The sequence below is a fragment of the Suncus etruscus genome, chromosome 14, assembly GCF_024139225.1.
Source record: "Suncus etruscus isolate mSunEtr1 chromosome 14, mSunEtr1.pri.cur, whole genome shotgun sequence".
NCBI lineage: Eukaryota > Metazoa > Chordata > Mammalia > Eulipotyphla > Soricidae > Suncus > Suncus etruscus.
In genome coordinates this window covers 21701065-21724677 of record NC_064861.1, presented here as the reverse complement: position 1 = coordinate 21724677, position 23613 = coordinate 21701065, and the positions used below count along the sequence as shown (strand labels likewise).

Sequence of the window (23613 nt, the reverse complement as noted above, 5' to 3'; positions counted from 1 at the left end):
CAAATTTTTTGTGGCTTAGTAAATATGTTAAGTTCTGAGTTTACAGAAAGTCGGTAAGGTGCACACAGAAAGGGTTTACTACAGCTTCTAGTCTGTTTAAAATGACAATGCTCAAGAATGAGGAGGAGCTCACAAGACTGTTCAACGCTATGGCACATAGAGGGATGTGTAGATTTACAAAACATGGAAGTCGGACACACATTCTCAATCACAGAAATCAATAGCTGAGTTTTCCTGTCTCATTGAAAAAACTTGATGACCAATTAATGACCAATGGGGTTGTAAAAATGGGTGTTGAGCCATTTCAATGTATTAATAGACTTCTTTGTGGGGCAAGTGGGTAAAGTTTGAGAGGAATTACTTCATCTGACTAAAATCTTCTTGGCTGTATTTCAGCTGCTTATCTGGAATCTAAGTTTCAAGGGTGTTGTACACAGACTAAAAAAGGTCCTGACAGGACAGTTGACCCAACTCTCTTGCCATCCATCTAACCATTTATGAAAATAGGGCAGCAGGTGCAATATAGGGCCTCTGGTAGGTGCTTCCACCCCAATTATCTTTTGCAACCATTATCCTTAGTTTACCCAGATCACTGGACTAGGTGCTCTATATCAGTTAGGAAGGTTAATTAATTTGCACAACCTATGTAATTCTCCACTGAAGCAGATATATACAAATAAGAGCTTTTGACTTTTTGACAAGAATACTGGAGATTTGAGTCAATTTTTATGGTCTTCTGATAGCTATGTGCCATCAGGTTAGAAGCACCAGCCCATTTTCACACAAAAAGATTCATATTTAGAATTTATTAAGGAAAGCTAAGAACTAGCTGCCCATCTTAAAACAACTGTACAATACCTTGAATACAAAAATTATGTAAGAAAAAAATGAGCAAGCGTAGTTCACTGAGTATAAAGGAAAATGGTTAAAACCAGACAGTAATAGCTATAAAAGGCACAACTTCCCTTTTCTGATATACACTTGTAAACTTTTTTTCAGGTTTCCATGCATAAATCAAAAAAAAAAAAAAAGATACAGGGGAAAATATACTGAAAATGTCTAGAAGAAAATTTTATCCAGCCAAATGTGAAGAGTCTAAGTTAAAAAGTCCATCACATAGACTGCAGGCACTGGTAGTTTTGATGCTACCCTTCTCTGACAGTAGAGGCGATCCTGGGATTGTATCAGGCTTACAGGACTCACCCGCTATTGCTTTTACTTTTTCAAACATCATTGGTCAGTCAGTGATGGCTCAACTGCTTCTGTTTTCATCTTGGCCCTCAATAAACCACATGTAGTGCGTATTGAAAACAAAACAAAACAACAGACAAAAATGAAGAGAAAAATACAACAAAATTGCTACAGGACAAATTGATAGTTGTACAATCAAAGCTATAAATTTCAACTTTCTTTAAGGCAACCTTTCTTGTTAAGGCAGTCACTTTTGATGAAACAGAAGTTTTTTGATATTTCCACTTGAGTATTTTGGTATCTGATTGGTGATGATTTCAGCTAACATCTCTGGGAATTCAACACACATGCTTTTATCCAAAAATGTTTGGAAGCAATAGTTAAGGAGATTTTCAACCACCTGAAAGAGAAAAGACAGAAGAGATTAATGATTGGTCTTATAAAACAAGTCAGGAGGAACATCAGATGACTCATTTACCCACACCTGCCAATACTTAGGGGGCATGTAGCAAAAGGAAGGAATTCAAGGTCTTGCACTTGGCAAACAAATGCTTGAGCCCTATCCTGGGATTTCCTTGCTTTTAGAAACAACTGGTTTGCAAGCAAGTGGAAGCAAAGATAAATAAAGGGACTACATTAAACTGGGAAGCTCTGTACTTCAAAAGAAATAGTGACTAGGATATAAAGACTGCCCACGGAATGGGAATGGGAGAAACTATTCACCTAATATCCATCTGATAGGGGGTTATTATACAAGATATACTAGGTACTGACAGAACTTAATAAGAAAAAACATCTAACCACATCAAAAAATGGGGAGAAGAAATGAACATTTTCTCAAAGAAGAAATTCAGATGGCCAAAAGGCACATGAAAAAATGTTCCATGTCATTAATCATCAGGGAGATGCAAATCAAAAAAATAAGGTATCATCTCACACCGCAGAGACTGGTACACATCACAGAGAAGAACAATCAATGCTGGCATGGATGCAAGGAGAAAGGGACTCTCATTCACTGCAAATGCAAATGATGTCTAGTCCAGCCTTTTTGGAAAACAGTATGGATATTCCTCAAAAAAGTGAAAATTGAGCTTCCACATGATCAACAATAGCACTCCTAGGATACACTCTAGGAACACAAAAACACGTTACAAAAAGGCCTCTGTACTCCTAAGTTTGTTGCACTATTTGCAATAGCCAGAACCTGGAAGCAATCAAGGTGCCCAACTGCTAGCAGATGAGTGGCTAAGGAAATTGTGTTAATCTACACATTGGAATACTATGCAGCCATTAGGAAAAATGAAGTTATGAGGTTTGCTTATACATGGATAGACATGGAGACTATTAAGCTGAGTAAAATGAGTCAGAGGGAGAGGGATAAACATAGAATAGTCTCACTCATCTGTGGGATATAAGGAAAATAAAAGACAGTGTGGGGATGATATCAGAGACAATAGAGATGAGGATCAGGAGGACCAATCAATGGTAGGATGCTTGCCACAAAGAGTGGAGAGTGCAGTTAGAGTAGAGAAAGATCTACTAGGACAATGATAGTTGGAACCAATTATTCTGAACTAGAACTGGGTGTTGAAAGGCATCCCTTCATTAACCATAGTGAAAACCAGTGTCATGAAAAGAAAAGATAAAGAGAGAAAGAGAGAAGTAAATGCCTGCCCCAGAGGTAGGTGGGGGAGGATGGGTGGGAGGGAAACCTGGACATTGGTGTTGGGAAACATGCACTGAACTACAAACCAAAGTGTCTAAAAGGAAAAAATAAAACAGGAATAGAGAGAAATAGAGACTTAGAAAGAAAGATATCCATAGAGAAGAAAAATGTATGCCTCAGAGACAGAAAGGAAAAAGGGTAACATCAGGAAGAGAAATTGGTGCTTTGGTAGCAGAAAATGTGCATTGGTGAGGGTTGTTGTACACTGTATGACTAATTAAAACGAACCAATTTATATGTGGAAAAAAAAAGACAACTGTATTATGAACAACCTGCAACCACTGTGTTTACATTTAAAAAATTAAGAAAGAGAAAAAGATGGGCCAGAGTGCTAGCGCAGTGGTAGGGCAATTGCCTTGCATGTGGCTGATCCAGGATGGACTTCAGTTTGATCTTCGGCATCCCACATAGTCCTCCAAGCCAGGAGCAATTTCTGAGTGCATAGCCAGGAGTAACCCCTAAGCATCACTGGGTGTGGCCCAAAAATAAAAAAATAAAAAATAAATTTAAAAAAGAAAAAGAAACAATTGGACTGTAATCCTGCAATTTGAAGCAATATGAATGGAATTCAAGTGTATCAGGCTGAGTGAAGTCAGTCAGAAAGAAAGGGAAAGATACAAAGTGATCACACTTGTATGTACAAGTGTACACATACACAGCAAGATAGTAACGAAGTGTTAAAGGCAACACAAGAGAGATCCACAGATCCACAGTTGGGTTGGTGGGGGGGGGGGGAATCTTCTTAAGGGAGGTAGGTATACTGATGATTGGCATAATGAAATTATGTGCACAGGAAACCACTAAAAACAGTGTTGTAAATCACAGACCCTCAATTAAAAACAAAACAAAACAAAACAGGCCTTTAATGCACTTATCTGCTGCAACCCTCAGCAATAAGTTAAAATAAGCACTCAGAATTTTGTAGAATAGATGAACCTATGTGTTTCACATGGACTGCTTGCTATATCATAGTAAATAAGAATATATTCTAACTTAGTAGATTAACCACTTAGAAAAAAATCTAGAGCCATGACTCAAAAGATTGAGAGCATGAAGGAGGCCCAGGTTCAGACGCTATAGTCTGAGGAACAATGAACTGGTCCCCTGTGCCCAAAGCAGCCATTGGACTGTGGAGTCTGTAAAAGTTGTTGAACTTTACTGGGACAACCAAACACCCAAACATATCTCTCTCCATTTGAAGGAACCAAAGAGAGAGCTCAGTGCCTTGAACAAGTGCCTCATTTGTATCTGATACTTAGCACCTACTCCCCAGAGAACACAAATTTGGTAAGACTACCATTCAATTCTGTACTAGCATCATATGACTTCCTTACAATCCAAGGAAAAATGTGTTAACTACAGAAACTCACAACTACTCAGCACATACTTTGTTCTAAAAAAATTCTTATATTTGGGCTTTTTTTTTTTTTTTTTAACAAGACTTACATCATGCATAGAATCCAAGAGTTTTGTCAGTTGATAAAACCGCTGCCAGTTCTGACTGGAATTTCCTTCCCTCTTGACAATAGCCTTCCCCAGCTCTTTGATGTAGGTCATTCTGATTTCATCAAATAATTCTTGGCTCTTCAAACCTTCTTTAGGAACTAAAAAGTTAAGATGAAGTCAAGATTTTATTGATAACTTTTCATACAAGGTATTTAATATGAATAGTACATATATCATGACTTACACCAGACCAGAGGTCCTCAAACTTTTTAAACAGGAGACCAGTTCATTGTTCCTCAGACTATAGTGGGCCAGACTATAGTTCAAAAATAAACGACGAACAGTAATGTCCTGCAGGTCATAGTTTGAGGACCACTGTTCAAGATTGCAGGAGTCAAGAGACAGAGATAATAAGGGGAGTTCAAGAGTGCAGCACACACCCCACACATGCGCACTGTGGGCCTAAGACAAGTTGACTGCTAAGCAGGACGGGCAGTGGTAGCAAAAACACCCCACTGGCTGAAGAAATGTCCTAGGTGGGCCACATGTGGCCCATGGCCATAGTTTGGGGACCCTTGACTTACAGCACCTATATATACTAATTGTACTCAATAAAATACAAACATTCTCACAGGATCACAGTACTGTATAGCTAGAAGTGACAGTGAATTGGAGAACTTAACCTTGTTTGGTATCTATAAAATGGAGTTGGTGATGAGGCCTTCCTTAGTAGTTCACAACCAGTAACTTGAAGGCCAAATGAATATAGTGACTATCATTCTGCATTTCAGTTTAATTTCAATACAGACATAGATACTTTAATTATAAGATTTCATCAATGTAAACTTTGCATGTTATATATTTTTAATTTGCTAACATATTTAAAAATGTAATGTGATATGATACATATATACATACACACCACACATACACATTAGAAAGCAAATATCTGCTTTTCTTTACAATGCTTGGAAACAGAAAATAACTCATAGACTATCAATTACAAAATAAGAATGAAAAAAAAAATCAGGGTTGGAGCAGTGGCGCAAGTGATAGGGCATTTGCCTTGCATGTACTAATTCAGGACAGACTGCAGTTCGATCCCCCAGTGTCACATATGGTTCCTCAAGCCAGGGATGATTTCTGAGTGCATAGCCAGGAGTAACCCCTGAACAACACCGGATGTGGCCCAAACCCTCCCCCCCCAAAAAAAAGAAGAAAAAAAAAAAAACAATCTCTTTGTACTAATAGGGACTATGAACAGAGAATTAACTAAGGTTTTCCATAATCTTATAAAGATTTATGATATTATAGAGTGCTGCATTTCTGAAACTATAGTCCTTTCCTAGGAACTCTAGTTCTGTAGGATCAGGTGGTCAAAATTTCAGTTAGACTGAGATTTGAGGGGCCAGAGAAATAGTATAGTGGGAAAGGCAGACCTCTGATCTGAGCTTGATCCCTAACACTGACTGATATGGTCAACCCTGAGCACTACCAGAGGTGGCTCCAAACAACCCACAGACGTAGGCAGAGTACAAGACTTACCAGAGCTATCACTTTATACTCTCCAGGGAGAAAAACTGTCCTTCAAACGGAACTTTTCAAACTGGGGCTAAGGATTTTAGAAAATGCTTGTACAGAGGAAAAGCAGTGGAGTTTAGAGCAAGTCTTTATTCCTTTGCTTCCATGCTGTCCTTTTCTCACTGGGTTTTGATTTGGGCTAGGCTGAAGATTGCATATGAAAATATTTTAATAATAATGAGAATGTATGAGGGAAATAGAAAGCCTGTCTAGAGTACAGGCAGGATTGGGTGGGGAGGAGGGAGATTTGGGACATTGGTGATGGGAATGTTGCACTGGTGATGGGTGGTGTTCTCTACATGACTGAAACCCAAATACAATCATGTATGTAGTAAAGTTGCTTAAATAAAAAAAAAGAAAAAAAAAAGAAAAACTTGACACTTTTGAATATCAATAATATGAAAATTAAGACCCTTAATCAGAAGGGATAAGAAAGTGCCATGTTAAAAACAATGCCATTATTTCACATATTGTTGTAGATAATTATTGTTTATTAAAATAATGTTTATCATTTATTCATTGTCCTAGTTCTAAAATATAAGAGAGATGTATTATTTATTAATTATACTTAAAAGAACTTCACTGATCCCAAATTACTAGGTTAATAATATTTTCTTCCTTTAAAAAAAAACTGTTAAAAATCATTGGATCATTGGTATTATATTTATTTCTGACCTTAGGGAGAAGAACTATTACCTCAATTCTACCTACCTATTATTAACAACCAGAGAACTAGAATATATGAACCATAAAAGAAAATAAATTTGCCGGTTTCAAAATTTAAAAAGGGATGAGAAAGGGAGAGAGAGAAAATAGAGAGAGAGAAAATAGAGAGAGGGGGGGAGAGAGAGAGAGAGGGGGAGAGAGAGAGAGAGAAAGAGAGAGAGAGAGAAAGAGAGAGAGAGAGAGAGAGAGAGAGAAACAGATAGACAGACACAGAAGCCTGCCCCAAAGTTAAAATTGCCCCAAAAGTTAAAGTTTTGTTCTATCTTAAGAAAATAGGGGCCAGGAGATAGTTCACATGAGTTGGGTGTAGATCCCAACACCCCACTACACTTTGCTCTTGTGGATTTCAAGATATCAGCATTGATGGGAAGAGTCCTTGCCCCCCCCCTGAAGATTATGTGGGAGTCTTTATCACCAAAAATACTTAAAAGAAAATGGCAGTTCACTAAATAAAGAAAATCTATTTAAATTGGGTTTATAAGCTAATAAAAAAAAACAATAAAAACTTGTCCTAGAATTCAAACATCATAAAATTAGAAAAGAATCAATAAGTTTATGAAATATTTAATAATGAAAATGGCTACAATATAAATATTCTGAAAGTACCCAATCAATCAATGCAACAGAGTAGGTGGAACAACTTTATTACAGTACTGATAGGGGTTAGAGCAATTCTGAAAATTTCAAAATAAACTTTAAACACTCACCCTATGTCCTAATAATATTACACTTTGGTTATTTTACCAAGTGTAATAAAATATATGTCCATATCCTTATGATTTTTGGGAGTGTCTGCTTGATAATTCTTAATTTGTGAGAAAGAGTATGGGTACAATATCTCTGTAAGATTTGTCTGTATAATGCCAGTTTCATGAATTTTTGCTTTTATGTAGATGAAGACCATCCATATATAGAAAGATTTTCTTGGTGAGTATAATGCATTATCTAAAAGTATTTTTAGCTACTTTTTTGGGAGAAGGGTACACCTGGTGGTACTCAGGGTTTAATCCTGGCAGACCCAGGGGAATATATGGGATGTCAGGAATCAAATCCAGGTCAGCTGCATGCAAGGCAAATACCCTACCAGCTGTACAATCAGTTCAGCCTTCTTTAATTTTGTTTCAGTTCTCTTTGGTTAAATCAGCTTTCAGTAAAGTATGGCCTATGTTTAAATTTCATGTTGTACCATCTATAAAAGTTGCACTGAGGGGCCGGAGCAGTGGTGCTAGAGGTAAGGCCTTGTAAGAGCTAGCCTAGGACGGACTGTGGTTCGATCACCCAGAATCCCATATGGTCCCCCCAAGCCAGGAGCAATTTCTGAGCGCATAGCCAGGAGTAACCCCTGAGCGTCAACAGGTATGGCCCAAAACCCAAAACAAAACAAAAAAAGGTTACTCCTGGTTATCTGCTCAGAAATAGCCCCTGGCAGGCAGGGGGCCAGGATTCGAACCAACCACTTTAGGTCCTGGATGGGCTGCTTGCAAAGCAAACGCCACTGTGTTATCTCTCCAGCTCCACCTACTTCGTATTTTTCATGTTCAAGAGGCAGGATTGATTAATAAAGAATTGAAATTATGTAATGCTGAGCATATTGAATGCTTTAGGTCTTTAAGGAAAGTCTGTCCTCTATGGGCTATATGATCTTTTGCTTAAACTAGTCATTGTCTTTATTTAGACAATTTGCTTCTTCTACATTATAGAAATTTTGTGGTATATCTTAGAGTTTGGTTTTACTTATTTGTTATTTTCTCTTTTCATAACCTTATTTATATCCCCTTAAATATTTTATTCTTTTACATTAGTTTTCCTTATCACGTCTTCCCTCAAACTTGCAGTGGTTTGTCACTCTATTTCCAGTTACACTCATTTCTTTGATCAGATTCTGCTCACTTATATGTAATTATTATACTTAATCAACAGGGTCACCCAGGGTGCTCAAGACGGCTTGTGGTCTGGGAATTAAAAACAGGGTGGGTACATCCTTGCATAACCCCTGGGCATATCTGGCCAGCTACAATATAATTTTTTGTTTGTTTAAGGTTTAAAACTTCTTTAATAACATTTATTTTTTTTATTTTTTTTATTTTTTTTTGGTTTTTGGGCCACACCCTGTGACGCTCAGGGGTTACTCCTGGCTATGCGCTCAGAAGTTGCTCCTGGCTTCTTGGGGGACCATATGGGACGCCGGGGGATCGAACCGCGGTCCGTCCTAGGCTAGCGCAGGCAAGGCAGGCACCTTACCTCCAGCGCCACCGCCCGGCCCCTTTAATAACATTTATTAAATAAATTTCTCACAGTTTTCCTTTTTTTACTTCCAAAGAAAATATACAAAATATTCCTACATGTGCAGACCCTCCAAATTCATGGAGACAACCTCTACACAGAATTCCATTTGTTAAAAATATGAAAAAATTGAGATCGAGTTAAAAGGTTGTTTTGTTGTTGTTTTATAACCACAGGCCATAGCATCAAATGCAGAGCCTGGCACATGCTCTACTTGAGCTATCCCTGATCCTTACGTCTTCATTTTGGTTTGGGGTTACACCCAGCAGTACTCAGGGCTGGAACTCCTGTGCAAGGCAAGCTTCTATTCACTGTACTATGGTTCTGTGTCCCCTTTCATTTTAAGAGAGAGCCCTGTTGGTATATTCAGTTTTTCCCTTATAGTCTGTGTAGGTACCATAAGAGAAGTTCCAATTCTTCCCATCCTCTAAGTTATAAGAATCCAATATTATTATTTTCCAGTTAAGAAAATCATTTAGAAGAGGATTTTTATTTTCAACTAGCCCACCACGGCCCCTCCCACTTTCTCCCTTTACTGTAAGGCAGTCGTTTCCTTTAACATTTTATGCATGGCCTGGTCTATCAGTGGTAAAATACAAGTTTTTATATGAGAAAATTTTTGTTTAAAAAAATAGGGGCTACATGCTGGTAGCTACATGCCATTCAATGCCAGAATAGAACTCTGGTCTTCACCCAAGCTTACCATTTTGCTAGCTCCCATCTTCATTTCTGAAAGTGAATTTAGCATGAGGGTTTTGTTGTTATTTGGGGGGGGGGGGGTCACATCAGCAATGGTTAAATAGATCAATAACAATCATCAGTATACTAGAGGTTCAGAGTGCTAGTATTGGGATTAGGATGGTGGCCTTGCTTATTGCTGACCCTGGGTTCAGCCCCCTGAGAACTATTGGGTATGACCCTGAAAAAAAATAAACCATCAAAAAATGATGAATTTACTTATTTATTTATGAAAATGTTATTCATTTATTAATTTTCTATGTAAATTTTAAATGGCCTGAAACTTTAAATAACAACTGGTTCAGAGTTTTGTTTTTATTAAAGAAAATGACACCTTTTAGTAACGAAGATACATTCTTTATTTTTTTTATATGTTCCACATTTTCTAAAAATGCACTTGGTAGCTGGAAATAATCTTATTCTCACCTGTGGGGATCAGATATACAAGGGAGCAAAAATACTCAAAGGCATAATGGAGACCTGATCTACATTGGGGATTGGTGTAGGGTTGGAATTATGTGTGTGAGAAGCCATTAATAAAAGCACTGTAGACTCCAGAATCTCAATAACAAGTTTTCACTGCCCAACAAACCCAGTTCCAATGTTGCATGAACCAACCACCCAATGAAACTATCAAGCATACTTTTTCTCCTATAATGTATTCTACACTCTAGCCACATTCAGTTTTTTGACCAAGTAACAAAAAAAGAAAATCATCTCAGCTCATAATACCCATTTTCCCATGACAACCAGTTGTCTTAATTATTTTGATACACTTACTGTGCCATCCATCATTTCAGCTCATAATACCCCTTTTCCCATGACAACCAGTTGTCTTAATTATCTTGGTACACTTACTGTGCCATTCTAATATTTTAAGTTTATGGAAATTTAAAGTAGTTGTAGACTTATATGTATAAATTCCTCATTATACAATTAAACCTTGTTTTAAAAGTTAATTTTATAAATTGTTCTACCAACCTGTAGAAAGAAGCAGTAAGGTTTTCATACAAAGATATTCTTCATAAGATACCTGAAGCCTCTGTAACTCAGAGGAAACAAACAGCATATGTTTACATTGGTCATACATGTAGGGTAGAGTCATTCTTTGCCTGTGAAAGAAATAGTTCTTGTTAAAAAGTCCATTAAAATTAAAAAAAAAAAAAACAAAAAACAAAAAACTATGGACACATAAAGCAAAACCGAGTGATTGCTATTAGTGCTAATTCCCTATACATCAGAATTTTAGAAACCTTGCTTAAAAATGTTCCTGTGTTTATATACAGGATAAATTATTTTTCTATCATGTATACCATATATTATGTACTTAAATGTTCATAGTTCATAAATATATGCCAGTTGATTTATCAATTTTGTATAGCATTTAGTAACACCATTTTTAGATATTATCCATTTAAAAAACAAAAGGTATTTTTCTTAGAGTGATATTATTAAGAGTTGTGGGGCCGGGTAGGTGGCGCTGGAGGTAAGGTGTCTGCCTTGCAAGCGCTAGCCAAGGAAGGACCGCGGTTCGATCCCCCGGCGTCCCATATGGTCCCCCCAAGCCAGGGGCGATTTCTGAGCACATAGCCAGGAGTAACCCCTGAGCGTCAAACGGGTGTGGCCCAAAAACCAAAAAAAAAAAAACAAAAAAAAACAAGAGTTGTATAGAGGATTGGAATTAGGCTGAATCCCACATTTTCTGACACTTAAAGCTGCTATAGACACTGAATGATTAAAAGTACTAAAAGAATTCTCAATTGTCATTATAATGATTTCAATATATGCTTTTCAAATAGATCTTTAACATTTCCATTCCTTTTTTTTTTTTTTTTTTGGTTTTTGGGTCACACCCGGCAGTGCTTAGGGGTTAGGGGTTACTCCTGGCTCTACACTCAGAAATCACTCCTGGCAGGCTCAGGGGACCATATGGGATGCTGCGATTCAAACCTTGGTCCTTCTACATGCAAGGCAAACCCCTACCTCCATGCTATCTCTCTGGCCCTTAACATTTCCATTCTTTCAAAATGACACCTAAGATCCTGAAAATGTGCCTAGTTTATGGCTTTGCAAATATTTTCAGGTCAGTTGTTTTTAATTTGCTTTACTACTGCCTAAATGTGGCACAACTCCTTAAATGAAAAATCTGTTTGCACATTTCTAATGTTTTAATAGGAATTAAGCATTTCTTTCCTGAGAGGATTCTTTTTCTTGTTGAGTTTCATATAGTAGTTGTTTTTTGTTTGTTTGTTTGTTTGTTTGCTTGTTTTACAACATTCTGGTCTAAGGACAACCGGGAAAGTTGCTTTACAGTTACACAGATGACCCGAACATGACTGTATGTGAGTATTCTGATACCCACAATCTGCATCTCACAGAGCAGTATGGAAACAGTGGGATAGAAGGGGTCTGTACACCTCATCATTCAGACTTAAGAATTCTATCTACTCGACAAGAGACAAATCCTGCGACAAGGAATAAAAAAAGAATCCTTTAACAAGTGTTCTTGTTTCCCATCATTAAAATAAAACTAATGTAAACATGTTTTTTTTTTTCTAATTTCTGTATTCTTGGGCCAGAGTGACAGTACAGAGGGTAAGGGATTTGCCTTGCATGCAGCCAAGCGAGGTTCTATCTTTGGCATCCCGTCTGATGTGTCCCCCTAAAAAAATAAACAAAAAAACACCACCAAAACCTGTATTCCTAACTTGCATAAAGAACATATTTGGCAATATCAGATTAGGCTGTGCTGCTGTTTCATGGACATGTATGTTAATAGTTATAATCCCAATTAAATAAGTTGGCATGGTTTTTAGAAAATAAACATGATGTTCTAAATAAGCTTGGATTTTAAAATATTGAGATTTTTAAAATGTCTTTGATTTATAAATAAATCTATTAATAAAGTCATACTGGTTTATAATAAGCTTCAGGAACTCAATATTATGGTCTCTGATCACTAGCCAAAGTTGAATTTCCATTAAACATAACTGGACTCCCTTGGCCTCTTTTATCCCTATCTCCTCATCTTGGTAAGATTTTGTCAATGATGATTACTAAACAGTGAGGTAAGAGTCTGAAGAGACTGTGTTTTGGTAACAGTAACCTCGACTTCTTCCTCTCATAGTATGTCCAGAGTGGTGAGGGCAAAGGGGTGGATTGTATCAAATGTGTCTCAGGCTCACTGTCTTGCTTCTTATAATGAAGCTGGTCCTCCAGACAATGCCATTTACTGCTATATTTGAAACAGAAAAGAATTAGGCAAAGAAGGTCTGTGAACTTTACTGTTTACATCCTAGTTGGTGAGACCATCCATTGCATCTTATTTCAGGTCCTTATGTTCTAGTAATATGTAGGGGGGGGGTCTATCATTGGACTGGATTGAGTGTTTCCTATTTTGCATTCACCTTTTAGGTAGAATGCATTACATTTCACAGAACCTTTGGTGCCATTTTGTACTAAACTATTTAGAGTGATTTTTTTCCAACAGTGACAAAACCCCTACTTCCTACCACCAGTCATACTGTTATGTAATAATTAGTTTACTTGATTTTCCCCTACCAAATGTTAATGGGGCCTCACCTACCTCCTAAGATGGTGCCTTGTACTTGGTATGTACTCAAATATCGTTGAATGACTACTTCGATCGAAGTAAACATAACCAGTAGACAGAAACCACCACAGCACTGTTTAAATTTGACAGAGCAGCCCTGGATTTTATTTTAATGTAGCTATTTTAACAAGAACACAAAATAATCTAACTTAGGAAATTCTCATTTATTATCCTTTCACATCACTTGTAGCTTGATTCTAGCTAACAGCTAGAATCAAGCTACAAGTGATGTGAAAGGATATATATATATATGTCCTGGATCTAAAATTAGCTCACTACTTGTAGTAGTCTGCACAATGCCTAACCATTATTTTTTTTTTTTTTTTTTTGGTTTTTGGGCCACACCCGATGACGCTCAGGGGTTACTCCTGGCTATGCACTCAGAAGTCGCTCCTGGCTTGGGGGACCATATGGGACGCCGGGGGATCGAACCGCGGTCCGTCCTAGGCTAGCGCAGGCAAGGCAGGCACCTTACCTCCAGCACCACCGCCCGGCCCCCTAACCATTATTTTTTATTTTTAAAACTTTAAATTAAAGAACCATGGTTTACAAAATTATTAATGGTGGTTGGATTTTAGGCATATATTTCAACACTAATTCCACTACTAGTGTCAACTTCTATCACCAGTGTTCCCAGACACCACAATTCCTCTCCTTCCTCCGAACCAGCCTTCACTATCCCCTACAAGTCACCTAGGCAGACACATCAAAGTTCAATGGTTTCAGCTTAGATGTTTTTCAGTGTTGCTAAATTTGTAGCTATACTACTCTCCCAGTTCCCTAGTATAACCAAAACCCCAAACCCTTATTCCCCCATTACTTCCCTTTCTTTTATTCTTTCTTCCTGCCTTGATTATTTTTATCTCTGTACTTCTCCTCCCTGGGCTCTGGGATAAAGGCATCCAGGCTTTACATTACATTTTGTTTGTTTTGGGTCACATGCAGCAGCCCTCAGGAGTTACTCCTGGCTCTGCACTCAGAAATTAATCCTGGCAGGCTAAGGGACCATATGGGATATGCCAGGAATTGAACCTGGTCAGCCAAGTGCAACACAAACACCCTGTCCGCTGTGTTATCACTCTGGTTCTGCATTACATTTCTGAATGTAATTATTTTATATATCAAGATAAATGAGATCACCCTATATTTGTCTCCTGGCTTACTTCACTCAAATACTATCTTCCAGTTCCAACTAGGTTGTAGCAAATTGCATGAATTCATTGTTCCTTGAAGCTACATAGTACTCCATTGTGGATATGTAACAAATAGTCATAATTTATTCATCTGTCATTTGACACCGAGGCTGATTCTATGCTGTACAGAGTGCAGCAAAGAATAATGGTGTGCATACGCCCTTTTGAATGAATGTTTTTAAGTCCTGGGGACAGATACTCAAAAGTGGAATTTGGGGTGGGAGAGATAGCATGGAGGTAAGGCTATGCCAGGTGTGACCCAAAAACAAACGAACAAAAAAACGTGAAATTTATGGCAGCTCAATTCTAAGTTTACTGAGTATACCCCATACCATTTTGCACAGGGACTGAACCCAACAATATTTCCACTAGCAGTGGATTAGAGTTCCTTTTTCACTACATCCCTAGGAACACAGATATTTCCTACTATTCTTTTGTTTTTGTTTTTGGGTCACACCCGGCAGCGCTCAAGGGTTACTCCTGGCTCTACACTCAGAAATCGCCCCTGTCAGGCACAGGGGACCATATTGGATGTCAGGATTCGAACCGCTGTCCTTCTGCATGAAAGGCAAATGCCTTACCTCCATACTATCTCTCTGACCCCTATTTCCTACAATTCTTGAGTGGTGTCATTCACACTGGTGTGAGTAGATATTTCATTGCTGTCTTGATTTGAATTTCCCTTATAATATGTTATTCTAAGTACTTTTCACATACCTGTTAGTGATCTGCTTGTCTTACCCACCTAAGAAATATCTGTTCATTTTCTCTTCCTATTTTGTGAAGGATTTTTAGATTTGTTTTTGTTAATCTTTGTTATAACCTTAAATATTCTGCGTATTAAGCCCTTATCTGAAGTTCTGAATGAGAGTATTTTTCCCATTCAGTTAGCTGTCCTTTAGTTTTAGACCATGTTCCTTTTTACCATACAGAAACTCTTAAATTTGATTCAGTCCCATTTTTCGCTTTTGAGATCCAAATCTTGGAGTGCTGTTTCATCAATGTAATTTATCATTTCTAGTCTGATCTCTAGGTCTTTGATCCACTTTGAATTGACTTTTGTATAAGCTATGAGATATGGATTGAATTTTAACTTCTAGAGTTATCCAGTTTTTCCACAATTTGTTGAAGAAGCTATCTTTACTTCATTTCATGTACTTGATTCATCAAACATTAACTGTTCATGAATGTAGGGTTTTGTCATTGAACATTAATTTCTCACCTACTGAGCAGAAAGCCTATCTTTACTCCTGTACCAGGCAGTTTTAATCACTAGAGCTTTATAATATAGTTCCAAATTAAATAATGAGATACCTGTTTTCTTTTTCTTTCTTTCTTTTTTTTTTTTTTTTTTTGGTTTTTCGGGCCACACCCGCTTGATGCTCAGGGGTTACTCCTGGTGAGGAGCTCAGAAATTGCCCCTGGCTTGGGGGGGACCGTATGGGACGCCGGGGGATCAAACCACGGTCGCGATCTTTCCTTGGCTAGGGCTTGCAAGGCAGACACCTTACCTCTAGCGCCACCTCGCTGGCCCCTCTGTTTTATTTTTCAATATGGCTTTGGCTATATTTGGTCTCCTCTGATTCCATATACACTTTTATCATTGACTTTTCTAGGCCCTTAAAGAATGTCTTTTGAATTTGAATGGGGATTGCATTGAATGCCTAATTTTAAAATATCTAGGACTACTATAATCCAGTCCTTATTTGAGCTTACTATATCACAAAGCAGGCCTTTCCACTTAACATAGTTCAATGAGATATTTTTCAGTGATTTTTACCCATTGTTTTTAAACCAACATACCCAAGAGATACGACTATGTTTTCAAATTTTCTCCTTAGGATTGTCCTTATCATTCTGAAAATCTCCTTTCTTTAAACATCTCGTCCTTTGAAATATCAATGTCAAAGCTCACCAGTTCTTAACATGAACATTTCATCACTTTTTCCCCTGAAGACTTACCAACAGCATCCAGAACTCAAAATTAATTTTGTCTCATACAAACTTAAATATCCAATTTTTAAAACTTGCTCAGATGCTTAATTATGTGTGATTTCCCTGTTTTCATTATAATAAAGATTAAGCTGTGAGTATATACATATTTTGTTAGTTAACAATAAAAAGCAAGTGATGAGTGAAAAATCCTCACAAGAGATCATCTGTGATTATGAGCATCAAAGCAAAAGTTATGCTTGAAAGATGGATCACCTGAGTGGCAGTAATAAGTATGTGAAGAACAAGAAGAAAGCAAAGCCCAGGGGTCAGAGGGATGATAGTCCAGTGGTAGAGCACTTTCCTTACATGTGGTTGATCCAGGTTTGACTCAATATCTCAGGTGGTCCCTGCAGCCTACCAGAAGTGATTCCTGAGTGCAGAGCCATGAGTAAGCCTTGAGTGCAACCTAGTGTGGCACCCCAAACAAAAAAAAAAATGAGGCCAAGTTCTGGAAACTTAGATATTGTGGTAAAAATGCATGAGTAGTTAGTGAGGAAAACTGAAGAGATCTATGTGTTGGGATATGATCAGATCAGTGTTTAGAAAGAAAAAAAAATCCATCAGAACCATGTAAAATATACTAGATCCAAAAAGCTACTAGAAAATCAGAAAAGGGGAATCAACACTTGAAACAGTCCACAGGTGGAAGCAGAGGCCTAGAGTAGAGATGATTTAAAAAATCTTGGTTAATTTTTTCCCCATTTAAAAGAAAGTCTTGTTACCATATTTCTTAATCATAAACATGGGGTGATCCTTGCCACTCAAGTAAGTAATTCACTGAGTCAGTATTTCCCATCACCCCATCTGTAATTATCCCCACTGAAAATGAGGTCATTCTGGGTCTGTATCAGGTTCCTTTCTGCAATAAGTATGCCACAGTAAATTTGTTATAAATTGTGTTTACCCAAAGACAATCACAAGTAAAAAGAATAAAGTCAATATATGTAATATATCTTTAAGAATGTCTCAGGAGAGTAATATGAGTGTTTGGCCTTCCTCAAATTACTCTATTTAAAAATATCAATGTTTCAAGATACCTCATGTGATTGGTTCAGTCTTTGAATGAGTACAACCACTTTCTATCAGGAAAACAACTATTAAAAAACTTATAAACATGGGGGAAATGATTCACATGACTTACTCATCAATAATCAGATCTGGAGCAAAACACAGCAAGTTTGCACTTGAGTGTCTATAAGATCTCCACCCCAAGCCAAATGCCATGAGGAACATCCAGGAGTACTGCAGGAGGGTCATTTGGTCATCCAGGTGTAAGTTCCTGAATCCTGAATAAGGAGAAATGAAATATTAAAACATACTCTACGTGCCACAAAGATCATCTTTTAGGAATGGTCAAAATCAGGTATCATTAGCCCTAAACAGAGGAAATGAAGCATTAAATATAGCAAAGTTTTCCTTTCACATATTAAAACCATAGTTTCCCCAGTGCTTTTTTATAGCATCTGGTGTCATGTTTTTCCTATTTAAATATGAGTAAAATAGAAAGTTCAGTATACTGGCTTTGTGACATTATGCATTGAAATTAAATTTAAAAAAATCTCTAATATTTATAGCTCTTCCACCTTGCATGGCAGAGATCATAGGAAGTCACAATTCTCCACTCAGATTCTCTCCTTATTTGTGTGGAGATAAGCTTGTCATCTCCTTTCAAACTGAACCATTAAGGTTGATATTAACATTTACGAATGCAACTCCACATTAGTTTTCAACAGAGGCACATTTTTTTTAAATAAAATAACTTTCTATTTAAAATTCACATTTATGTTTAATGAAGTAAGCCAGAAAAAAAAGAAAAATACAGGATGATATCATTTATATGTAGTATTACAATAACTGCATGGGGAAATTCTGTAAAAGGGGGTTGCCTAGATCATTCTTAGCCCCAGAATACAATGAGAAGAAATGTAGTAGCGTGTGTTTGAGGGGGAAAGACAAATGTTAAATACTTAATATATGTGAAATAACTGGGGGCAGGAGTCAAGGGAATTCTGGTACACTGGTGGAGTCAAGGAAGGACAGAACTAAATATCCGGACCACAGATAAGAGTCAACAATACTGAAGTCATGAGACCTAAACTTAATAAGGTGTCACCCAAGATGGCAGGCTGAGAAGGGGAATTATGGGGGGAAATCTGGGAACATTGTATATCTAAAACTCAATTATGAATACTTTTGTAAATCATGGTGCTTTAATTTAAAAAGCACATTCAATTTTAATTAGAATTTTATATTCAGGGGCCGGAGAGATAGCTTAGCAGTAGGGCGTTTGCCTTGATAGCCAACCCAGGAAGGACCTGGTTCGATTCCTGGTATCTCATGTGGTCCCCCGACCTTCCAGAGTTGATTTCTGAATGCAGAGACAGGGTGACCCCTGAGTACTCCTGGTGTGACCCAACAACTAATCAATCAATAAATAAAGTTTAAAAAATTTACATTCAGTGTGTATCATTTTTATTTAATGAGAAGTGAAATTTATTCCTGTTTTCGCATGTCACCTCACTTTTTTTTTTTTAACATTCTTAGGTTCAAAAGTTTGAAGGAAAACAAATTTATTACCAAGACTAATACTTTGCTTCAAGAATAACGTTTTGAGGAGTTTTGAATAAGCCCTACAACTCCACTTCTGACATTCTATCAGAAATTACTTATGTGCTGCATAATAATTTGAAAATCAATATAAAATTTTTATAATAAACTATGTACCCTCTCACATTTACCTGACACTTTACTTGATAAACCCAAATACTAGGTAAGAGAACAAATCATACTCTGGCTTGAGGATGATCAAAAGCCACAGTGACCTTTTCTTTGCTTTGTTTGTGGGGCCAGGATGAAGCCTGAGGTCTGGGTCATGCTGGGCCATGTCTAGGGTAGCATTCTACGACTAAACCAAATACCTGGTCCCAGAGAGCTTTGTACAAACCAAGGCTTTGTATAAACACAACCACACATCCTTTGGCTCTCACCTGGTATTGCCTTTGCCCATTTTACTGCTGCAATCACTTGCCGCCCACCTAACATGTTGAGTGTGCTCATGAGCCGCCAAGTGGTATCGGGAACACTACAGTCGTAGCCTGAATATAACACCTCAGGCTCGATGACCTCTAGCAGAGACACCAGAGTTGGGGTGAGTTGTAATGCAGCAGGTACAACTGTTTTATTGATGGGATTTTCCGAAGTTTCTTGTGAGACTCCTGTAGCGGCCTGATGAATTCCTTTTATTTTTTTCTTAGTTTTCCGAGCTGTGGGTATTTAAAACAAATAAACAGAAATGAGATGTGATAAGAAGGTCTATGCTGGCTTAGTCAAAAGATTTTTTATTTAATAAACTACTTAGATGAAAAAAATATAAATGTTTCAGTAATTCTTATTAAAGAGATGAAAAAGGAAGATATTTCCTGAAAGGAAACATCCAAAGGAACTTCTCTGCATATTATTCATTTCCTCTATAGTAAGTCCAATTACTGCTTAATTTACAAAATTAAAATATACTGTAGCATATGCTACTATGCTAAAACAACCTAAACAAAGCAATTTTTTTGTAGATAGGTCAGTAAATTAATCCAGCATTTTTATTCTAAAGTTGGACTAGGCATTGAACATAAGGCACATTGTTTTTACTTGAAATTGAAAGAATCTATGCATATAGTACCAGACTAGAAATTGGTTTAGGATGAACTAAATTATGATAATATATACAGAGAAGATATGCTATTTATACTCTTGGACTAAGTAAGTCCCACAAGAAGTATGATGAAATGCAGGGTAAAAATAGTATTATTTCTAACAACAAAGAACTTGATACTTAGACCTAAAAACATTTAGGAAGATGAAAAGACAAACTCTTCGTTTATTCAGGTAAATCATATAAATCACATAAATCATCAGCAGGCAATCTCCCTTGTATGGAAGATCAGTATTGACTGCAGATCCAAACCATCTATTTTCATTATCACATGAACATTATCTTTGATGTCTTAGTGTGGAGCAACTGTTAATAAATTATAATACACATTTGTAGAGTTCTTAGTAAATGTTCATAACCTTTAAGTTACTTTAGTGTCAAGTAATAATTGTATTACTCTCGAAGATAGCCTTAAGCTTGATGAATGGGCAAGTAATATAATATATATAAAATACACTTGTTTAAAAAATAATTAGGGATGCAAATTATTTTGCTAAGGAAAAAGTAAAGTTTAATAACCTTTTAAAATAATTAGATCCTCTACCCAACAAATGATAAAATATTGAGTTTGTGTATTGAGTCCTACAGATGTAGAACTTTTTTTCCTTTTTCTACCTGATACCATATTTATATTGACTAGAATGTGCTACTAGGAAATTTCAGAATTTTATTTAACATTTCTAAACAGAGAGCCTAGACCATGACTTATCAATAATTTTACCATACTCTACTGAAGATGAGAATAGCCTAGCAATAAAAAAAATACATATTTGAAAAGAACATGTCTTTATGAATACCTTCTGGTTCTGCCATTTAGTAGTTGGATATCTATGTATGTCAGTCCCAGACCCTCCAGTTATTATGTAAGATAAGAATTAGTATCACTATTTCAATTCTTGCCTTGAATGCAAGAAGACCTGAGCTAAATGCATGGCAACCTCCCCCCCAAAGTGATTTTCAACAAAACTTCCAATTAAAAAAAAATTGATGCCAGTTAATTGCTTTATATATCTACAAGAGGAATAAAGGAAATGGAAAATTGGTAAGAGATTGTGCTCGAGTGTTATTCCTGGATCTGAACTCATGAATCACTCCTGCCAGGCTTGAGGGACCATATGGAATGATGGTGATTAAACCCGGGTCAGTTACATGTATGGCAAGAACCCTTACCTGCTGTGCTATCACTCCAATTCCAAGATTGTTAATAAGTTTTAAGAGGGAGAACAAATGGGATAAACTTACTAACCTGATCTATCATGGTTATTTACTTTATTGGGTTATCTTATTTTCTTTTTTTGGTTTGTTTTTTTGGGTCACACCTGGCAGCGCTCAGGGGTTATTCCTGTCAGGCTCGGGGAACCATATGGGATGACGGGATTCAAACCAATGACATTCTGCATGAAAGGTAAACGCCTTACCTCCATGCTATCTCTCCAGCCCCTATCTTAGTTTCTTTAAAAAATAAAATCCCCACTATAGAGAAATTGCCCAGGATAATATTATATATTTAACATGTTGATACCAGAACTACCGGGTTTTGTTTGTTTGATTTTTGTTTTGGGGCTACATCTGGCAGTGCTCAGGGTTACTCCTGGCTCTGTGCTCAGAAATCACTCCTGGCAGGCTTGGAGGACTATATGGGATGCAGGGTGTTGGACCCAGGTCGGCGGCATGCAAGGCAAATGCCCTACCATCTGTGCTATGGCTCTGGCCCCATTAAGGAACATTTTTGAAGCTAAAACAATAAGATAAAAGTCATGTAGCCACAAGCTTTATAAGTTTCATAATTGCATCATTTTCCTTTATGATTGTATTTATTGTGTGGATAAACTTAAGCAGAATATGGAATATTCAGGAAAAATTTTCTACTTTATTCTAATCAATTATACTTTGATGACTAAATTATTACACTTGTTTACTCATATTTACAGAAGTAAAGTAAGAGACAATTCCTTGTAAGCTATTTAGTTTTTTTACCTTCCAGGTTCATTCCAGCTTGGAGACATTTTCGATAGCGGCAGGCTGGGCAGTTTTTCCTTCGAATTTTATCAATGATACAATCATTTCTTCCAGCACAAAGATAATTGTGTTGTCCTATACAGGAAATAAAAAGAGTATTAAAATTTTATAGGTTTTAGAGACTTCCATGTCTTTTTTTTTTTTTTTTTTTGGTTTGGTTTTTGGGTTACACCCAGCAGCACTCAGGGGTTACTCCTGACTCTATGCTCAGAAATCATCCCTGGCAGGCATGGGGGACCATACAGGATGCTGGGATTTGAACCACCGTCCTTCTGCATAAAAGGCAAATGCCTTGCTTCCGTGCTATCTCTCTGGCCCCTCTTTTTTTGAATTTCATGTCTTAAAAGTCTTTCCATAAAAATATTTTTTCATTTTGGATTAATAAAACAAGGGTTCAGAAACATTAAGTACTTAATATTTTTGCCACTTTTTTTTTTTTTGGTGGCCATTATAAATAGTAATGCAGAGGAGGAGGAAAAAGAAGACTGGTTTAAAAATACTCGTAAAATCCTAAGAGGAAAATGGTCTTATTCTACATTAAGGCATCAAATGCAAATATAGTGCCAATTCTAATACATACTTTAAGAAGAATGGTGGAGTGAATCAGTCAGGTGGAAAACATGGAGCTGCAATGTTTTATGCATGAAACCCTACCACAGATGGTTTTGTAAACCACATGATATCTAGAATTCAAAAATATAATACAGTGATACATAAAAAGGAACTTATCTCAGGGCCGCAGGAAAAGTATAGTGGATGGGGCATTTACATTGCATATGGCCAACCTGGGTTTGATCCCTGGCATTTCATATGTTCCCTTGAGCAATGCTGGGTATGGCTCCAACCCAAAAATCAGGATTTATCTCATCCCCTTATTTCCTTGACATATCATTTTTGCTGTGGCTCTATTTTTTGTATTAGATTATACATTCCTGACCTATGTGCAGTGTGTATTTGCTCACAGTCATATCCTTTGTTTTAGTGATAGCTTCTATTACACTGCACAAGCCATACTTTGATGTAATCCCATCACCAAGACAATATCATGCTCTTTCTACAATGTGTTTTATGGATTCATATCTAAATCTTTAATTTTTTGAGTTACACTTTTGTATCTAATATACAATAGTAAATCAGTTTTCCCAGCACCATTTTTGGTTCTTGGGCCATGTCCAGCTGTGCTCAAGGGATTCAGGGAGCGAACCTGGGTCAGCTACCATCAACAAAAGCACTTTAATCTTTAAACTATTTCTCTAACCCCTTCTTCCCTGACACTACTGAAGATAACCTCAGAGTTTATCTCTGGGTTCCTGATTCTAGTCTATAGCTCTGGGTTATCTGCTTTTATTCCAGACACTGTTCTAATTACTATCAATTTGGGACAGACATTTCTCCA

At 37.0% G+C, this 23613-nt stretch overlaps 1 protein-coding gene across 2 annotated transcripts in view; it reads right to left on the bottom strand.

Moving 5' to 3' along the window:
- Positions 1-789: 789 nt before the first annotated feature.
- NR3C1 (nuclear receptor subfamily 3 group C member 1) overlaps positions 790-23613 on the bottom strand; it is a 101004-nt gene continuing 78180 nt past the window's right edge. For both annotated transcript variants that reach the window (XM_049786896.1, XM_049786897.1), the window contains exons 4-9: positions 22176-22292; positions 19480-19755; positions 17634-17778; positions 10673-10803; positions 4364-4521; positions 790-1591 (exon numbers count right to left, since the gene is read on the bottom strand). In XM_049786896.1, coding sequence (XP_049642853.1) covers positions 1439-1591; positions 4364-4521; positions 10673-10803; positions 17634-17778; positions 19480-19755; positions 22176-22292 — 980 coding nt within the window. In that variant the 3' untranslated portion in view covers positions 790-1438. The remainder of the gene's footprint in view (positions 1592-4363; positions 4522-10672; positions 10804-17633; positions 17779-19479; positions 19756-22175; positions 22293-23613) is intronic.